General features: G+C 49.5%; 1 protein-coding gene across 13 annotated transcripts in view; it reads right to left on the reverse strand.

The window, feature by feature from the left end:
* CAPRIN2 (caprin family member 2) overlaps positions 1 to 19,682 on the reverse strand; it is a 2,777,496-nt gene that overhangs the window by 1,206,066 nt on the left and 1,551,748 nt on the right. For all 13 annotated transcript variants that reach the window (XM_069628538.1, XM_069628546.1, XM_069628537.1 and 10 more), the window contains one exon: positions 13,296 to 13,406. In XM_069628538.1, the coding sequence (XP_069484639.1) occupies positions 13,296 to 13,406 (111 nt within the window). The remainder of the gene's footprint in view (positions 1 to 13,295; positions 13,407 to 19,682) is intronic.

The raw sequence follows: 19,682 nt of genomic DNA on the forward strand, positions 1-19,682 counted from the left end.
GCAGGAGGCAGTCGAGGCGGGACCGTGGCAGGCGTCGGTACTGAAGCCCTTGTTGTAATGTAGCCACCAGCGTAATCAAGGTGGATGAAATGTCCAGTGTCACCTGCTTCTGGTGAGGCAGTGGTGGAGCTGGCTGCACCAGAGGCAATTTGTGCCCCATAGGGGATGGATGCAGGGGTGGCAAAACTGGTAGCCTTATAAGGCTTACCTCACCACGTGGAGAACTAAGCTACTTCCTAGGAGGTGGTGTAATGCGTTGCAGGGAAGAGGGAGGTGGCATGGCCACCTCCAACTCCCATTCCTCTACATCCTCGGAGTAAGAGGCTTGGCTCCACTACGGTGGTCCCCTTTGGGAGTAGCCCCGCTCAGAGGTTTGGGTATGATGCTCATGGTAGCGCAGCTAGCGCGGACAGTGTTTTTGGCATAAATAGTTGCATTGGTCGGAATCATGCAAGAAGACAGCTTTTTTTCCTGTCAAAGGGGCGGTCGAAGAGGGTACCACAGTTGTCAACGAAGTATGTCGCTGGGGTAGCCTGCTTGCTCATTGTCGGTTTTGTCGGTGGAGCACTCGTGGACGGTTTGGATGGATTCGGTGTAGACTATCTGCAGGAAGACTTGGGCGTTTGAGGACTTGCTTGGCGCCGATTTTGAAGATGCCAACAGGGTAGCTTTGACCGTCGAAGAGGGGCCACTAGACTTCGAATTGGACTTGCTTGATGTGGTCACTTCCGTTGGGTGGTGGAAAAGGTCCTGGCTGCTCTTTTCTTTAGAAACCCCTTGGGAACTGACCTTGGGTGATGACCACTCCTTATGTGATGATCTCAGCTCATCGTTGGAAGCTTCCCTGTGCTTCTTTCTGCTACTGGCATGGACTTCATGCAACCTAGACCTCTTACTGGAAGAGGTTAGATGGGCCGCCCTGCCCTGCCGTAGAGAGGCATGACTCCGTACAGAAGTGGAGTCATAGGCCCTGCCAGCATCCTCAAGCCAAGCGACAAGAGTGACGATCCCGTTGTAACGGTTACTTCTGGGGCCCTGCAGGAGTGCCTGGTCCGGTCTGTCGGCGATCACAAGCCCCTTGCAGCTGGCCAAATCACTCCTTCCACTTTGCTCACTGCAGGTTTAGTCACCCAGTGGACAGAGTTGGAGTGGTCTGGATTGATGGGTAAGGTCCCGGGGCTCCCTGTGTTGCTAGGTTTCTTGGGCACCTCCGGGTGTGTAGAAAAGTCAATCCCAGTTCCTTCAGTGGGTAGGCGGTTTGCAGTCTTAACCCAGTTCCCTCACTGGATCACGGCGGCCAAGGCCATCTGCAGCACACCAATTTGCCTTGTCGCCTTGAGAACGTCTCTTTATGTATGGGCACAGATCGCACTGGTAAATGTCCCCTTGGAACCAGGAGAGGTGTGAGAGCGGTTTCCCCGCGTGCAGTCTTATGGGCAGAGGCACGCGTCCGCTATTGTCCAAGGAATGTCTTAATCCTGTCCTTTTTCCCCTTTCAGGTCTGCTCTGCAGTTACCACTGTGGATCGGAGGCCAGCAGCTGAAGTTTACAGGATAGCCGTGAGGCCCCCTCTTGATGGGAGGAGCGGACCGATATAAGTCCTATGTTGAGGGTTTGGGAGGGTGGCGTGGAATGTCTTTTGTGTACCCTCCCTTGTTCATTGTCTTGCAGGTGTTGCAGATGTTCCGGGATCCATACTGGATCGAATGCTGAAGCCCACGGTGAAGGGAGCTGATTGATGCGCTGTTCCGGAAGAGCCGCAGCGAGAATCGGGTAAGTCCGCAAACAGCCGTGGTGAGCATCAGGTAAGGCTGCTGAAGCTTGGATGAGCGCTGGATACAGCAGGAAGCGCCGGGTCCGTGACAGGCAAGCGTTACACTGATCCCCAGCCGGAGAAAACACTAAGCGCTGGGTATGGCCCAGGGCGGGGTTCATATACCCTGGGCCCCACCCAGCACCACTAGACCACCAAGGATTCTTGTGTAGCAGGCCCATTAGGGGCTATGTTGGATTCAGCTAGGGGTCCCAATCCGGGGGCAATTTTGGAAGGGGCAGCTGCCAGGAAACACTGGCAGCAGTCTGTTCTTACGCCACTCAGCCATTCTCCTAGACCAGATGCCACCAGCACTGCCAACTGGGGGAATCATGACACCCATAGTATCTTGTTGGAGAAAGACTAGCAGATCTCACAGTCCTGTATTACGTGATGCAGGTGAAGACAGTAGAGGCAGCCGCTGTGATGGTCTTCAATGTAGACATTTTCAACCCACAGTGGTCACAAGCCTTGAACAGGCTATTGCTCGTGGACTCTGGCAGGAGGTAAGCCCAAACTATGCAGACAAACGTCTAAGATTAGCGGCGCCAGGAACGGCATACAGACTCTGCAGCACTGCAGTAAGTGCCAGTTGTCGGTGAGTCGTCAAAAGTTGAAATTGTTAGTCGAAAAAGTATTAAGTCAATTTTAATGAAGATTACTTGAGAGAAAATTTGAGGACTCCCAACATGAACTTACAGTGATATATCTGAAGATGGCCAACAGGGGAAGCGTTTGCTTTGGTATGGAAACTGCATCAATTTCTTAAATGGTTGCCTGAATTATCTTCATGTTCTATGGCCAGCCCTAAATGCCCAACAGTCAAGTCCTCAGGAACCAGACTGCTAAGTTGAGCAATAGAGGGCATGGATGAGGGATCTTGCCATGTTCTTGGATCTGGATGTCATGCCACTGTGGAAGAGGAATCATGCCAACTCTGTTCATCCCACTAGTTGGGAGTACCAAAATCAGGTTGTCCACTGCAGCACTATTAGTATGATCGTGCAGTTTTCGGCTTTTAGTTTGTCCAGTACTCTTGGGAATCAGCAGAATTGGCAGGAAGTTGTGTTTTGGCAGATTGCCAGTAAAAGGAGAGCAGAACCCATCTGGCTCAAAGGAGGAGGGGTAGTTGAGGGGGGTCAGGAGGAGGAGGAGTAAGACAGGCCAAACCCCATTTACAACTGAACACATCCAGGGATCCTGTGATATGCTGAACCAACTGCTCCGATGCAATGTGAGCCTGTAGCAGACAGGTGTGCCGTGGTCCCGACCCTGTTCGTTATTGCTTTTTAGGATGCACAGGTGGAGTGCCTGAGTGGCAAGCAAAGAACCCTTTGGAAGCAGGCCTTGACGACTTTCGTCAGTTACCACTGGAGGAGCAGTCTGTTCCTTTCCTTGCCTTTCTATCCTGGTAGTCCCAAAATCCAAAGGTCTTGTGCCTGGAGTCTCTAGTGAAGGAGGGCTGGTGAAAGGGCCACTGTCTAGTCTTTGTGAGGACCGTCGGGGATTTGGCCGTCTGGGTGAAAGCCTTGCGCTTATTGAGCACCTCACCTGTGGAGGAGTGGAACAGATCTTTAACGTCAAGAGGTAGATGGATGATGTGATCCTGAACCTCCAGGGTAATTTGGAAGTGTGCATCCAGGCAACCTTAAGCACATCTGCAACCCCCGCCATTCCGCAACTAGCTGTATCAATATGAAGGGATGACTAGCAGATCCTGAGCCACCATCTTGACTCCACCAGACCCACCTTGAAGGCGTGTGTCTGCTGGAAGGTAAGGCAGGAAACTGGCCAGTTCTCCAGAATGTACGATTACCTGCAGCTAGCAGGGCGTCAGCATTGGCCTGTCACCATAAACAGAGGCATTAGAGTAGACCACCTTCCCGTAAGCCTCAAGAAGCTGGTCATCTATGCTCATGAAATTCAGAGACTATGATGTGGCACCCAAGCCTGAAGGCTTTGTAAAAAACAACGCCACAACAGAACTGATGAGCTCGGTTTGGGAGGCTAGGCATGTGCGAGGGGTCAGTAATGCAAGGCAGACAACTGCTTGCAGTTTTATCAGTACATGACATTGTATTAATGAAAGACAATGCAAACAAAACCTAACTAAGCCTACTCTACCAGGGAGTTCCGTACCTAGTCTAGGTTCTAAAGGAGAATCTTCTACAAAACTGGCCCTCACACTAAACAAAACATTCAAAGTAAATTATAAACATAACTAAATGATTACCAAATAACCATTGAATTGGATGACATTTTCCTGGGCAGATCCCTTTCCCAGGAAGGTCCAAAGTCAATCTCTTGCAAAGAAAAGAAAAGTTTTCTACCAGTTCTTGAAAGTTCCAAAAGAAACAAAAGTTCACCCAAACACAAACCCATTGGCAACAGTTCTTTTTCAGTTTGTTGAAAAGTTCCCTTTGTAATTTCCACAAAGACAGCACCAATGGTAATCCTGGATAACCTCATGTCAGGATAGACTTGACAAAGTTCGAAACAAAAGTACAACTTCTGCTTCAACAACGTTTTTTTTAAACTTCTGCAGCGTCTTTGGTATAACTTGTCAGGATGCCATCTTCTAAGGGGGTTGCTTTTCTCTTGACAACCGCCTTCTGCTAATGGCACTGTGAAAGCAAGCTCTCCTTTGTTTCACAGTGTACTACTGCTTCAATCACCTTCAAAATAATATTCTCCGACAATATTATAGACAACCACAGTTCTGTTAGCTCGGCCGCAACTTGGTACTTCAAGGATTTATTAGGCAACTTAAACACAAGACTCTTCGACCTACACATATAGGCAATGCACTCTTCATTCCTATGCCATAAGAAAGGTCAGTCTCTTTGCCTCTTTTGTCTATCTTACAGCTACCACTAGAATATGTCTTAGCTTCTAGACCGCTTCTCACTCAGCTTCAACAGTCCCCACTTTACAGATTATTGATCAATTCCTTTAACAAGCACCCGGCTTTACGTACACCACATTGCTTCCAGCATTTACCCCAAAGCTGTATTGCCACTCTTCCAGCCTTGGATAACCTGGTCACCCTTGTATCAGAGAATACTGGATTTTAACAACTTTGACAACTTCAAAATAAAGGCGGTTAGATCTTAATAGGGCTAATTTCACATTTTAAAAGATTTGCCTACTGGCTATGGTAATGCTTGCTCATCTCGTTACTTCTCCAGCTTCTATAATTACAAACCTCTTGTTCTGGGTTTTACAAGATTCGGATTGCACAAGGGAAACCAAATTAGGTGAACTGATGGCAGATTTCAACTTTAAAGACTGTAAAGACTTGCGTTCCCTTTCATTCATACATAATGCTGCTTTAACATGAATCAGGAATCACCATCATTCATACAGGACCTTACTTTGATGTAAGAGTTCTTGTAACAATTCAGGAAAGTCAGCTGCTAGCTTTCCAGTGATTAAAAGGGAGAATATTGGTCTGTAATTGGTGACACGTGACAATTCCAGCAAAGTTATTTAATACAACAATGGAAAAGAGAAGACTTTTGTTATACGCGAGTACTTTGAGTTGTGTTAAAGGTGCGCGTGATACATTTCCTTTGTTGACAAGACTTTGCACAGCAACTAACAACTTTTACTCACAAACTATGCAAGTTCCAATTAAGCTGGTTACAGTTATCGACCAGGAGTTTTCAGTGAATTAGAGTACAGAGCTTCACTCACCGGCACCAAAAACACTGCGTTGTGGGTTGCTTCCACTTCCTGACTTTACTCTCAGCTACTACTACTTCAGACACTCTTGGGACCGACACCCTCTGCAGCACAGTTGTCTCGGATCCGGTTCGACCAGAGAGTCTCCTCTTATACCTCCCCTTGAGCTTCCTTCTGCCCACGGCCCTTGGTAGATGCACGACTTCAGCTCTGCAGCCACAGCGATTAGGCGCACCTGGGAGACTTAACTTCTCCAAGTATCTCTCAGTGCAGCAACAGCCAGACCAGTTTTGTGAACACAGGACCAACTCAGAACATGCAGGTGAAACTTGCTCTTCCCTCGTTCTGGCGGCCCTTAAGTGGTCCCACTTCCTCATGAACTGCCAGCCCTGTTCTGTTCTGCTATTACTGGCAACCTTCCAGCTGCAGCCTTTTATGCCTCAGGTGGGGCAATTGACTTCAGGTGCAGGCCCTTAATGTTAATTGCCTGACCCTGGCAAAGGCAGTTAAACCTACTTAACAGTCTTACTTCTTAATGCTTCCTCTCAGCCCGCTTCTTCCACAGTCCCAGAGGGATTCTATAACATGCAGTTCATTTTAAGGAAATTAGATTTTTGCACTTCTTTAAGTTGGCAACAGGTCATTAGATGGGGGGTGTTACTGGGAAAGTCAAAAAGGGGGTTCTCCCAGTCTTCCTGGTCAGAGTTCCCCCTCATGTGATCCTCCTGCAGTACACCACCCCCAGGGTCGGGATCAGAGAGCGCCTGCCTTTCCCTGGCCAAATGAGAAAGGTCCCAGACCAGGTTCCTGGCAGACATCCCATTGGATTTCCCAAACAGCTTTTCCGATGGGAGGGGCTGGTATCTTCCCTCCAACTTTTTGTCGGCTGAAGGGAGTGAAGCTTCTCCCACAGCTTCAATATCTCAGTGAAGAAATATTTTTGCAATGGTAAGACCAATCTGTTCAGGAAGCTGAGGGTTAAAATCTGACAGCACACCGGCCTCTGGCCGAGGCTATTCCGGGTTAGGCACTCCCAGGAAGTAGGCCAGACATCCTTCTTTCATGGAAGGCCTTGAAGGAGTGAGGAACTTGCTTCTCCATATCGGTATCAGAACCCAAGCTTGTGGACTCCTTTCATAAGGACACAAGGGATATTGTCTGCCAACGTGGCACCCTGAGGCAAAGGTTTTTGACAACCCGCAGGCTCGTGCCCAGTGACAGGAGGTTGAGGAGTCTCAGACCAACATCTGGAAGGCACTGCTGTACCCTCAGTGGATATATCACTGGTAACTCTTGCCCCCTAAGGCAGTTGACTGGTGACAGAACCTGAAGAGTCATCGACCCAGAGGTTGGTAGCTACTCCAATAGGCCCTGAAGGGCCCTCAGCAAATCGGCAAAAGGCTTTGTATAGTCCTCTACCCATGGGTAGGTGTCGCCTGGGTGGGGTGCCATAAAAAGAAGAACAAGTTACTTTCTTACCTAGTAACGTACTTTCGATGGGATGGTCCGACGACGTATTCCATATCTATGACAGGTAATGTCCACAGCTGTGCTGCTTCAGAAAATCTTTGGCGTCTGCGTCCTGCGTCAATGACGTCGATGCACCGTTCCCGAGGACCTCCTCCGACGGCCGACGTCACCCGATGTGATAAGTAGGACGCACAACGCCCATAGACTCAGTTGTAGTTTTTTCCGCAGAACGTGTGTCACCAGTTTTCTGTCAGTCAGACACACAAGGCCTTGCGGAACGCAAGCTGCAATCGCAAAAGAAATTCTGCAGCGGGGAAGGCAGGGAGTGAGCGATATGGAATACGTCGTCAGACCATCCCATCGAAAGAACATTACCAGGCAAGAAAGTAACTTGTTCTTCGAGGGGATTGGGTCCTCCGACGTATTCCATATCTATGACAGACTCCCAAAGCAGTACCAAGCAAGGAGGTGGGAAAGAATTTAGAATACAAATTTAGCATGCCCAATCAAATTGCGGAATAGAGAACTGCCTTGCCAAAAGCCAGATCTTGCCCTCTGATGGAATCAAGGGAATAGTGACGTACAAAAGTATGCACTGAAGCCCAGGTGGCTGCATCACAGATGTGACGAATAGGAACTCCCCTCTGCAGGGCAGTAGACGCAGCCACTGCTCTGGTAGAATGGGCCCGCAAGCTAGCCGGAGGGTCCTTACCCGCCAAGCAGTAACACTCGGAGATAGCTAAAATAATCCGAGACAAAGTCTGTTTCGTCACAGCTTGTCCCAAACGCTTCCCAGCGTAACCAATGACAAGTTGATCGTCCACTCTGACCCGGGACATGTGCGAAATATAAAAGCTCAACGCTCTCCGAGGATCAAGCCTATGGAGCCTCTCCTCTTCCTTACCAGGATGTGGAGGAGGATAGAACGCCGGAAGAACCACCTTCTGGCTCAAATGAAAATCCGAAACCACCTTCGGAAGAAAAGAAGGACGAACTCTAAGGACAACCCTGTCCTTGTGAAACACAGTGAAGGGTGGCTTAACTGAAAGTGCCTGCAACTCACTCTGCGAGCGGAAGTAACCGCAACCAAAAACACAGTTTTCAGAGTCAACAGCCTCAAAGGGCAAGAATGTAAAGGCTCAAACGGAGCACCCATAAGAAACTTAACAAGGTTCAAATCCCAACCTGGCACCAAAAAAGGTGACAGAGGGAACACATTAGTGAGCCCTTTCAAAAATTGCAAAATTAAAGGAATCTTAAAATAGGAACACTCTTCAGACGAGCGCTTAAATATGGACAGCGCCGCCAGGTAACCTTTAATGGTCCCCACTTGCAAGCCCCTGTGGTCCAAAGAAAGCAAAAAAGACAAAACCATGGGAATGTCGCATTCAAAAGGATCCACATTCTGAACTCTGCACCAGTCGCAGAACTTTCTCCAACGGCAACGGTACAGAGACTTTGTTGCGGGCCACCTGGCCGAGAGCAACACCTCCATCACGTCTTCAGGGAGGTCCCAATCCTTATACCTCAACCTTTCAGAAGCCAAGCGTGAAGATTGAGGGATCTGACCTCTGGATGGAGAACCTGACCCCCCTCCCGTGAGAGCAGATCGTCTCGGTAGGGAAGACGACGTGGAGGGCAGATGGACAAGTCTAGAAGGTCCTGGTACTACGTCCTCTGGGCCCATGCCGGAGCAATGAGGATCATCCGCGAACCGAACCTCCGTAACCTCCGCAACACTTGCTGGATGACGGGAACTGGAGGAAACGTGTACAGCAGTGGAAATGACCACTCCACCACGAACGCGTCTCCTAAGGCTCCTTTTGGAGGAAATTCCCGCGAGCAAAACCTTTCGCACTTCCGGTTGACACTGGAGGCGAAGAGATCCACTTGAGGGGTCCCCCAAAGGGCGAAGATCTCCAGGAGACTCTCCTGAGCCAGCTCCCACTCGTGAGAGATCGTGCTATGCCTGCTCAGAGCGTCCACCGTCTAGTTGTCTCTGGCCAGATGAACTGCCGAGATCGAAACTTCCTGCTGGATGGCCCAGAACTCGAGCTGCATCGCCTCCCTGCACAGCGGAAGTGACCCTGCCCCCCCCCCCTTTTAGTTGAGGTAGTGCATGGCCACCGTGTTGTCCGTCAGAATCAGGACATTCTTCCCGCGCACAGTCGGCAGAAAGCCTTCAGGGCTAGCCTGACGGCCCTCAGCTCCAAAAGATTGATATGGAGTCTGGACTCCGACGGAGACCAACCACCGCTGACTGTCAGCTCGTTGGCATGAGCTCCCCATCCTGTGAGGGATGCGTCCGTCACGATCGTCACCTCCGGCCAGGGCAGCCAAAATGGGGCCCCCCCTTCATCAGATTGCCCTCGACGGCCCACCACAGAAGGTCCTGGGCTACCGAGGGCGGCACCTGAACAGGGTCCGACAGCCTGCAGGAGGACTGAGACCACTGGAGCTCGAGTGCCCACTGCAAAGATCTCATCCGCAGACGAGCCTGTGGCACCATAAGAATGCAGGATGCCATGAGGCCAAGCAGTCTCAAGAACTCGGACGCTGGGAGATTCTGGGCAAACTGAAACTTGTGCACCATCAGCTGAATGTGAAGAGCCCTTACCCGAGGAGGAAAACACTGCCCCAGGGACGTGTCGAGCACTGCTCCGATGTACTGGAGCCGCTTCGTTGGTGTCAAATGGGACTTCTTTAAATTGAGGGAGAAGCCCAGCCTGTGAAGGGAGTGGCAGGTGACGGACAGATGATCCAGGACTTGCTCGGGAGAGCTCCCCCTGCTCAACCAATCGTCCAGGTAAGGGTAGACGTGAATCCCCCCCTTTCCTGAGATGCGCTGCCACCACCACCATGAGCTTGGTGAAAACCCTCGGGCCGAGGTCAATCCGAACGGCAGGACCCGAAACTGAAAGTGCGAGTCGCCAACCGCGAACCTCAGGTACTTCTTGTGCTTGGGATGGATCGGCACATGGAAGTAAGCATCCTTGAGGACGAGAGACACCAACCAGTCCTGAAGTTGAAGGGCCTGGAGGAATTGAGAAAGAGTCACCATCTTGAACTTGTCCTTCCTTAGGAGATTGTTCAAACCGCACAAGTCCATGATGGGTCTCAATCCCCCGTCTTTCTTTGAAATCAAAAAATAAGGGGAATACCATCCCTTGTTCCTCTCCGCTACAGGCACCAGTTCTATGGCGCCTTTCTCCAGCAGGGCTTGAATTTCCTGCGCAAGGAGCGGATCCGGACTCTTCAAAGAGGTTCCCTGGTGGATTGTCGTGAGGCCTCTGCCGAAAAGGAAGACAGTAGCTGTGGGTTATGATCTCCAGAACCCACACATCTGAAGTAATGGCTTGCCACTCTACAAGATGCTGCGCTAGCCTTCCCACAACCGACGAACCATGGGACCTGGCCTCATGACTGAGTGGTAGCGGCTGCGGCGTTGCCTGAGGGCAAAGAGGCAACTGCCCGAGCGGCCTTGGCACCTCAAGTACCTCTGTTTCCACTTCTGGCACTCTTACGATGGCCTCTGACTGCTAGCTCCTCTCGCTTTACTGAAGGACGAGTAATAGCGAAAGGAACCTCCCCTCCATTGCTGTCCCCTAGGACGAAAAGGCGGAGGTTGGCGAACTGCAGCACCCAACGATTTCGCTGCAGCTTTGGAGGTCTGCAACCTCTCAAGGCTTTCGTCAGCTTTGCTGCCAAAAAGGTGTTCACCGTCAAAAGGCATGTTGAGGAGCCGGGACTGCACATCAGAAGCGAACCCAGACTTCCGCAACCACGCAAACCTGCGCATTACGGTGCTCGCCGCCATGGACCGGCTGACACAATCCGCCAAGTCCAAACCAGACTGAACGGCCTCACACATAGCATCCTTGCCATCCTGAACCATAGCAAGGAAACCATCCCGTTCGTCCCCTTCAGGAATATGATCAGCCGCTAATGCAACACAGTTCCACAGAGTGTGTGTGAAACGAGACAAGGCACATATGGAGTTGGTCGTCTGAAGCGCCGTACCCCCCGAAGAAAACACTTTCTTCGCCCAGCCGTCAAAACGTTTGTCGTCCCTATCCGGAGGGATGGTAGGATATGACGCCTGCTTTGCCGTGGCCGTAGCTGCCTGCACCACCATACTCTCCGGGGTGGGGTGCCTAGACAAGTAACAGGGGTCGCTACTGGCTGGATGGTATTTTCACGACAAAGACTTGCCCACTGCCGGGAGACTCTCCGGAGCAGTCCAAGCCGCCACCACCCTTCTCTGCAGAGCCATATGAAAAGGCAAAACCGGGTCAGTGGGTGGACCAAGATCAAGGATGTCCGTGAGATCATCCTGAATGAACTCCCCTGGGGGAGCTGACCAACCCAAGTACTCGGTAACCCGAGACATAAGGCGCCGATATGACGAATCGGCATGAGTGCCAGGCTCCGGCCGACAAAACACCTCCGGAGAGGTGTCCAGTCCACTGGCATCATGCAGTGACTGCCTCAGGTCATTAAACTGACTATGGCCCGAGAAGGTCATCTGGAACCGTAACCGGAACCAGGCCGCCATCAGAGCCTTCATCACCCTCTGAAATGTACTCCAGGATGGGGGAGAGATAGACCTCTGCGGACCAAAGCAGTGCCGGACCTTAGCCATAGCCTTTTTAGGGGCAAACCCTGTGCCACGGGGCCCCTCCGACACCATCGCCTCGAAAGGCGTCGAGGGCGCCGAACAAGTCGGCGCCGACAGAAAAGGCGTCGATGTCAGCTGCAACGCCTCCAGCATCTGAGGCGTTGACACAGTCCTCGAAGACGGAGCTCCGAGCGTGTCTCTCAACAACCTGGGCAACGACGGCATCGACGATGCCCTCGAAGAATGAACCCCGAGAGAAATCGTCGACGACCTCGGCGCCACAGGCGTCAACGTCTTCTTCGAAGACGGCACAGGATCACGCGGTCTCGAGGGTGTCGAGGACCAGGACCTGGAACGGGCATGGTGAGAACGGCTACCGTTCACCGTTGTCCGAGCGGGACCTCTCCCGAGAGCCGTGCCGACCACCCAGCCCGAAGGCGTACGGGCGGTGTCTCTCGACCGGTGCCGACCGACCCCACTCTGAGGCGCCGACGGACCGGTGTCCTGCGATTCCAGAATCGCTAGCATCTGCTTCCCGAAGGAAGCCCATTCCTCCGGTGTCGCTTGCATGGAGGGATAAGCGACCCGTCGACGGGCGGAGTCCTCGGAAGAGGACGGCGACCTATGCCAGCACTTCCTGGAATGCCTAGAAGAGGCGGAGGAGTGGCCAGACCGACTCCTGGAAGGAGACCCACCGGACTTCCTACAACGACGCAGAGTGTGACCCCTCGAGTCATCCGTCGAAAAGCCCCATAGACCTCGACTTCCGGGGCTTAGACACCCGACCTACGGACAGCAGCTTCTTGCGCTCCCGCAAGGCCTTGGCTGTGAGCGACTGGCAGTCGACACAGTCCGTATCGTGGGCCTCCCCGAGGCACCAGAGGCAGGCGTTGTGCAAGTCCGTGACCGACATCTTGGACCCACAGTCCCCGCAGTTCTTGAAGCCCGGACGCGGGGTCGAAGATGAGAAAGACATCGCCACGAACAGGTCTTCACAACCAACCGAACAGGTTCAACGAACCGAGAATAGAAAACAGCAACTCCAACGAGTCGAGGCGTACCGAGATTCACGAAGGGAACACGTTCACAGAAAAAACTGAACTGAGGCTATGGGCGTCGTGCGTCCTACTTATCACATCGGGTGACATCGGCCGTCGGAGGAGGTCCTCGGGGACGGCGCATCGACGTCATCGACGCAGGAGCCAAAGATTTTCCGAAGCAGCACACCTGTGGACATTACCTGTCATAGATATGGAATACGTCGGAGGACCCAATCCCCTCGAATAGTACTTATAAGAGTGGGCTGCAAGGTTCTGACCCCCTCGTGCCCCAACAAAGTCCTTAATCCAGTGGGAAAGGGAGTCGCCGAAGGTGCCTTGCCAATGACTCTGGCGTCAGCGGAGTCAACGTGGGAGGGCATGCCCTGCATGCATTCAAAGGGAAAGTTTTTATTGCAGTGCAAAAAGGGCTCTGTGTCTGTGGGCTGAGATATCCCATCACTATGGAGGAATGTGACATAGGAGTACAAGAGGAAAACAGCAGCAGAGACTGAATGTTCATTGTTGGACTCTTAATTGGGTTGAAGCTAAAAGTAAAGCAGTTTAACATTCGATACTCCAACGTGGTGCTTAAAAATACGCAAGCATACAAACCTGGCAAGCTTCATATGCTGAAGAAATAGTTTCACAGAATGTTGTTGCACCAACTTACCTTAGATGTTTCCTCATTTATTTCCTCTGTTTCAGACATATCAGGGCTTGCAGTATATAGTGCTTTTGGTGGAGCAAAATTCGGAGATTCATCTGGCAGGGAGAGGACAGGCTGCACATAAAAAAAACACTTTTGAAAAGACCAACTAAGATCCCACTGTTACATGTTTAATAATCACGTATCGGTTCAAAGCCTCCTCAAACTTGGCTCAAATGAACAAATTGTATCCACCTCCGGTGGAAGGGCGGAGTCAGGCCTGCCGGTATTTAAACCTAGTAATATAGGCACAGACATTTGAAATGCACTCAACTTGCAGAGTTTCTTCAAGGCAACTCATTTTGCTGACTTCACTGGAGTTTTTTTGTATGAAGTGCACCCCACCTTGTACAATGGAATTTATCTGATGTTTGACACCCTATGCATTCATGAAGTCAGACAATATAATTACATTATTTTGGGTGATTGTGTTCAAAATACCTATATTTTTACAACTCTGCAAACCATTTTGCCAAAACAAATATTTTGCACAAACCATGAGCTACTGGGAAATATTTCCAACTTTAAAAGTATAGGCTCACTTACCAAGTATATCCATCGTTTAGAGGCTTAAAGAGGTTTTTCCATCAATTCATTTTAAAAACAGACTTAATTTTAAGCTCATTTACTTCAGGTTTTGGGTAAACATCTTACCCAATCTGCTTCAGCTTTTTCTTCTGACAAATGGGAGCATGCTTAGAAATAAACTGACACCAGCATGACGTGGCATACTAACGAAAGTCAAGGAAAATAAATGGAGTTCTAGTGAGGTGCCAAGTTACTGATCTTTGACTTAGATCATCAGGTTTCAAATCTAGCTTTCCATCTTGACCAAACTGTTTGATCTGGAGCAAATCACTTAATCTTTGTCTAGGTTTCCTTATCTCAATTTTTAAAATGTTCAAGTGGAGATGACCTTTGTTTCTCATCTTTTTGTCTAGGCACAGATGTGGACATGCAGAGTGAGCCATTAAAACTGGCCCGTCCTAAGCTTCATTTCATCTGTTTAATCAAAATCTTGTTTGACAAATTGTCACATTCACGTTTCAGGTCAGTTAGTGATCATTGGAACCCAGCAATCGAAGTTGGCAAGAACGAAATTTCCTGCGGTTGGGGAAAATTACCAAAATGGGATACATTTCACGCAAACCTTTTTCCCCCTCGATGGGGAATTTTGTGCAAACCTGAACCTTCAACAAGCAGAGTCTTAACACTAGAGAAATAGATCTACATCTTGCGCCCACAAGGAAGGTCCAAATGCCTTTGCAATAAGGTACATTTTTCAATCAGGGCAGGCGTTAAAATGCCAACTTGTATTAAAACCACATCCATTGCCTCGGGGCATAGCTCAGGGGCAACGTTCTCGCCTTGGAAGCAAGACGACAGAGCAAGACAGGTTCGATCCCCGGGTCCCCCCCCTTAGAATACCCAGGGTATTGAGCGTGTTATAAATAACCAATCATTGCAAAACTGTATGAACTCATTTGTTGAAAATTCATCAAGCTACCAACAGAGTGCCTAAAATCATTTGTGTTTAATGATACGAAATTTACAGATGCATGTGTTTCTCAGCTGGCTTTGTCTGAATCAGTAAACCAGACATTACCAAGGAAATGTGATTATGTCCCTTTCCTGATCCTTGGGGTGTGTAGGGAGGAGACCATGGGCACCAGGTGCCTTCACCTTCTCCATAAAGCAGGTCATGATGTGGGGTTGGGGCTGTGGGCTGGATCCCCGGAGAAGACCTTGCAGTCAAAAAAAATGTCACATTACTTCTACTGGGACCGGAGAGGCTCGCCAGGGGAAGAGACTTTCTAAAGACTATTTTGTAAATTGTTTTCTAAACTCAGTTGGTTTGATTTTAGTGGAAAGTGTTATAGCCGAAGTTAGAGAGTCCTAGGATACTGAAGTGATGCACTAAGTGGAAACCTCAGGGCCACATTAACTCTTCCCTTTCTCCTTTCCAAACACATGGTTTTGGAACTCTTAATATAAAAGTGTCAGAACTCAAAATTGTGTCACGGATTGGATTACCGGCATTCAATGATTTTTAACATTGAACAAATGGCCATTTGAACATTATTCAAAAGGCTTCTCAGAGTTCAAATGCAAGTGTTCACACCAAATGGATCAAACGTATTTTTTTTAAACCGCCAAACCCCTTCCTTCCATAGAGTTCCAAATGCCAACCCATCCAAATACAAGGTAGGTTGGGGCACATTTTGCAAAGGAATTAAAGGGCTAGTGGTGTGCATAACTTCTAGGGAACCAGACCATGTAAACGCCCATTCAGGGAGCAAGATGGGGCAGAGGTCATGATTTCATATATGTCTGGTGGCCATAATGTCTTTCTTGCCCAGAGGAAGCATCAAAAGACTACTTGCACATAAAAGTGGGGTGGTTCAAGTGGTTGTCATAGATATTTAAAAAATGGGGATATAGAGTGCCACTGAAAAGTCACAAAACAATGAAAGTGCTCTTTAAAAGTGAATGAAACCTTTAAAAGCAGTGGATGTTTTCAATCTAAGACACTCTGAAAGAAATCCATCTGGCCCACATGCGTTTGTCTTGTTTCCTGCTAATGCAGGACTACCATAAGTGTCAATTATCCCCATTTCCAAAAGCTTAGTTTTCTCAATTTAAAATCGCAGCACTCAAGAAATTGAGAATGCAATATTTCGTAACCCAAGTAGAGAGAAGGTCTCCTCTGGAAGAGTGGGATAATACTCAGAACAGTCTGAAAGGTCAGTTGTGTCCAACAACATGCAAGGCTCTTTGTAGTACAACTTGTAGTTGAGCCTCCTGGATGTTGTACAAACCGGGCTCACGCTGTTGAGGGTGATGACAAAGGCATTTTTATTTGTCGTCTTGCAAACCACAACCTACCTCTAAATGGGAACTGACAGCTCTAACCGGACCTTCCTCCCCCACCCTGCAGATCCCTTTCCTTCATACGTTACTGGTCACCTGACTGTACCGAAACCTAACATGCTAGAACCACTGCTATGCCCTTCTGGCATGCTCATCCAATTACCCGTCAAATGGAGTATGTCGCTTACCTGTAACTCCTGTTCTCCAGCATTGGCATCTTTCATGGACTCGGATGCTTTGAATATTTCCCTCCGACAGGCCGGGGTTCCTCTAACATTTTTATTGTAGCTTATAATATTAAGTTAAGTAGCCCATCAATGTCCTTTTGGGTGCATTCTGCCTCAGCCAAGGGGACGCTGTAACGCTCACCTGGTATCCACGGGGACGCCACTCAGCCTGGCTGGACCTTTGCTCCCTCTCAGACCTCTTGCCTTGGCAATGCTTCAGAGAGTTGGGCCTGCAATACAGGAGTGCTGGGTTCAAACTTAATTGTTCCTTGCTGCTTAACCCCCGCCTCCCTTGAAAACCAGACCTTTCCTCACCTTGATTTTTTGTACGATGCACTCGCCGTCCTACTTCTCAATGAAGGGGCGCGTTGATGGACCGGGCGTGTTGCAACCAAGTTACTTCACTGGTGCGAGCCCTGTGCAAGTCCAGTCCTGCTCTGACTCCACCTTTGTAAGGTAGATAGCTTCTTCACAGTTTTGATATTTCAGTCTCTTCTTTCTTTCTTCCTCCTTATTAATTTGCTAATGTCTCTTTTCTTTCCTCTAGGTGTGGAAAGTGATGTTGGCGTTGCCATGCAGATCGGCGTGGAGCATGAATTGGTGAGCAGATGCACGATGCGTAGCGTTATTCCGAAAGTAATGTGTGGTGCCCAGCGTTAATTTGCCTTTCTTGTGCTAACCTGTGTCTCTTGTCTTCTTGCAGGTTGCTGTGATGTTCCACAATGGATGCCGACCACGAGACGTTCGAATCAGGTAAGAGTCTTGTACTTCCTTAACAAGAATGATTAGGCGCTTACTAACGCTGTTCCTTCTCTCTCTCCTTTCCAGGTTGCGGTGCTCCGGAGGAGGATGTGGTGCCTGGATGCTGGTGTTCTGGAGAAGGATGCGGCACCTAGATGCCGGTGTTGTCTGGACTGGGTAAGAGATGGACCGAACACAGGATGCTACTCACAGGTAAGTGCTATAGTAGAACAAGTTACTTCTTATCTTGTAACATTCTTTCGATGGGATGTTCCTCCGACGTATTCCTTATCTTAGATATCTCTTTCCAGCTTTGCTGGCCTCGGAAAATTTTTCTCTAGAGGGAGCCGCGCGTCGACGTCCGCCGAGTCGATGTCCCTCGACAGCCGCCGTATCGACGTCGACATCATCCTGCCTATAAAGGCTGCGCGCAGCGTCCGTTGCTCAGTTCCGTTTTGTAGCCCACAGTTATTCTTTCTGGACTAGACTAATCATCCTGAAGGAGCGTAAGCTGCAACAACAAGGGAAGTAGTACTGCGGGGATGGATGGGAGGGTCGATAAGGAATACGTCGGAGGAACATCCCATCGAAAGAACGTTACAAGGTAAGCAGTAACTTGTTCTTCGAAGGGATTGTGTCCCCCGAAGTATTGCTCATCTTAGATAGGCTCCCATAGCAGTATTCTGTTATTGGAGGTGGGAGTACTGACTTCATGCTTCCTTTTATTGATGAGAGTGCAATACTGCCCTTCCAAACCTAGTCTCTTGACTGGAGGAGGAATCCAAGTTGTAAAAACGTGTAAAGGTATGGACGGACGACCATGTGGCAGCCGCACATATGTCTTTAACCGGCACTCCTCTTTTGAGGGCCGATGAAGCTGCGATACCTCTGTTCGAATGAGCCCTAAGATTTTGAGGGGGCTCTTTTCCTGCCAGTTTATAACATTCCAAAATGGCTACAATGATCCATCTGGAAATGGTCTGCTTAGTTATCGGTAACCCCAGCTTGTGACCTGCGTAGCCTACAAACAGCTGGTCTGCCTGTCTTATCCTAGCCAGTCTACTGATGTAAACACTTGAAGCCGTTCTTGGGTCCAGCCTGTGTAACCTCTCTTCCTCTTTCCCCGGATGAGCAGGAGGATAGAAAGATGGAAGGGTAATCTTCTGAGTGATATGGAATTCAGAAACCACCTTTGGGAGAAAATTAGGCTTCATTTGCAGGACAACTTTGTCTTTGTGAAAGATTGTATGAGAGGGTTTACAAGAAAGAGCTTGTAACTCGCTCACCCTTCTAGCAGATGTAAGTGCTATTAATAAAACAGTTTTAAGGGTAAGAAATCTTAACGAACAAGAATAGAGTGGTTCGAAAGGTGTGCCCATCAGGAAAGTTAGGACCAAGTTTAAATCCCATAGGGGAACCTGGAATGGTCTTGGGGGATAAACGTTAGTTAACCCCTTTAGAAACTGTATTACCAAGGGTAACTTGAAATAGGATGGTTCTTCCGCAGTGCGCTTAAAGATGGATAGCGCTGCGAGATAGCCCTTAATGGTGCCAACTTGAAGGCCTGAATTCGCCAAATAGAGTAGGAAGGACAAAACCATTGGTGTACTACATAAAAAGGGGTCGATATTCTTTTCTCTACACCAGCTGCAAAATCTGTTCCAACGGCAGCGGTATAAAGACTTTGTTGCTGGCCTCCTTGCCGAAAGCAACACCTCCATATCATCATCAGGGAGGTCCCAATCCTTGTCCCTCAGCCTTTCAGAAGCCAAGCGTGAAGGTTGAGGGTTTTGATGTCTGGATGGAGAACCTGACCTCCCTTCTGTGAGAGTAGATTCTCTGAGTGGAAGTCGAATTGGAGGGCAGATGGACAAGTCTAGAAGGTCCGGTTACCACATTCTCCTGGCCCAATCCGGGGCAATTAGGATCATGGTTTTCCGGAATCTTCTCAACCTCCTGATCATTTGAGGAATGACGGGGACCAGTGGGAACGCATACAGAAGCGGAAACTCCCAGTCCACTATGAACGCATCTCCCAGAGCTCCTCTCGGGGGAAATTCCCTTGAACAGAACAGATCACACTTCCTGTTGACACTGGTGGTGAACAGATCAACCTGAGGGGTTCCCCAAAGGGCGAAGATCTCTTGAAGGACTTCCTGAGCTAGTTCCCACCCGTGGGAGACTCTGCTCTGCCTGCTCAGAGCGTCCGCTGTCAAGTTCTTCTCTCCGGCTAGGTGAACTGCCGATAGAGAGATTCCTTCTTGGATTGCCCAAAACCAGAGCTGCATCGCCTCTCTGCACAGGGGTAGTGATCCTACGCCTCCTCTTTTGTTGAGGTAATGCATGGCCACTGTGTTGTCCGTCATTATCAGGACATTTTTCCCTTGTACAGATGGCAGGAACGCCTTCAGCGCAAGTCTGATGGCCCTCAGCTCTAACAGGTTGATATGTAGTCTGGACTCCGATGGAGACCAACGACCGCTGATGGTCAAGTCGTTGGCGTGGGCTCCCC

This window comes from Ambystoma mexicanum, chromosome 12 (assembly GCF_040938575.1).
Source record: "Ambystoma mexicanum isolate Mex_15411 chromosome 12, UKY_AmexF1_1, whole genome shotgun sequence".
Taxonomy (NCBI): Eukaryota; Metazoa; Chordata; class Amphibia; order Caudata; family Ambystomatidae; genus Ambystoma; species Ambystoma mexicanum.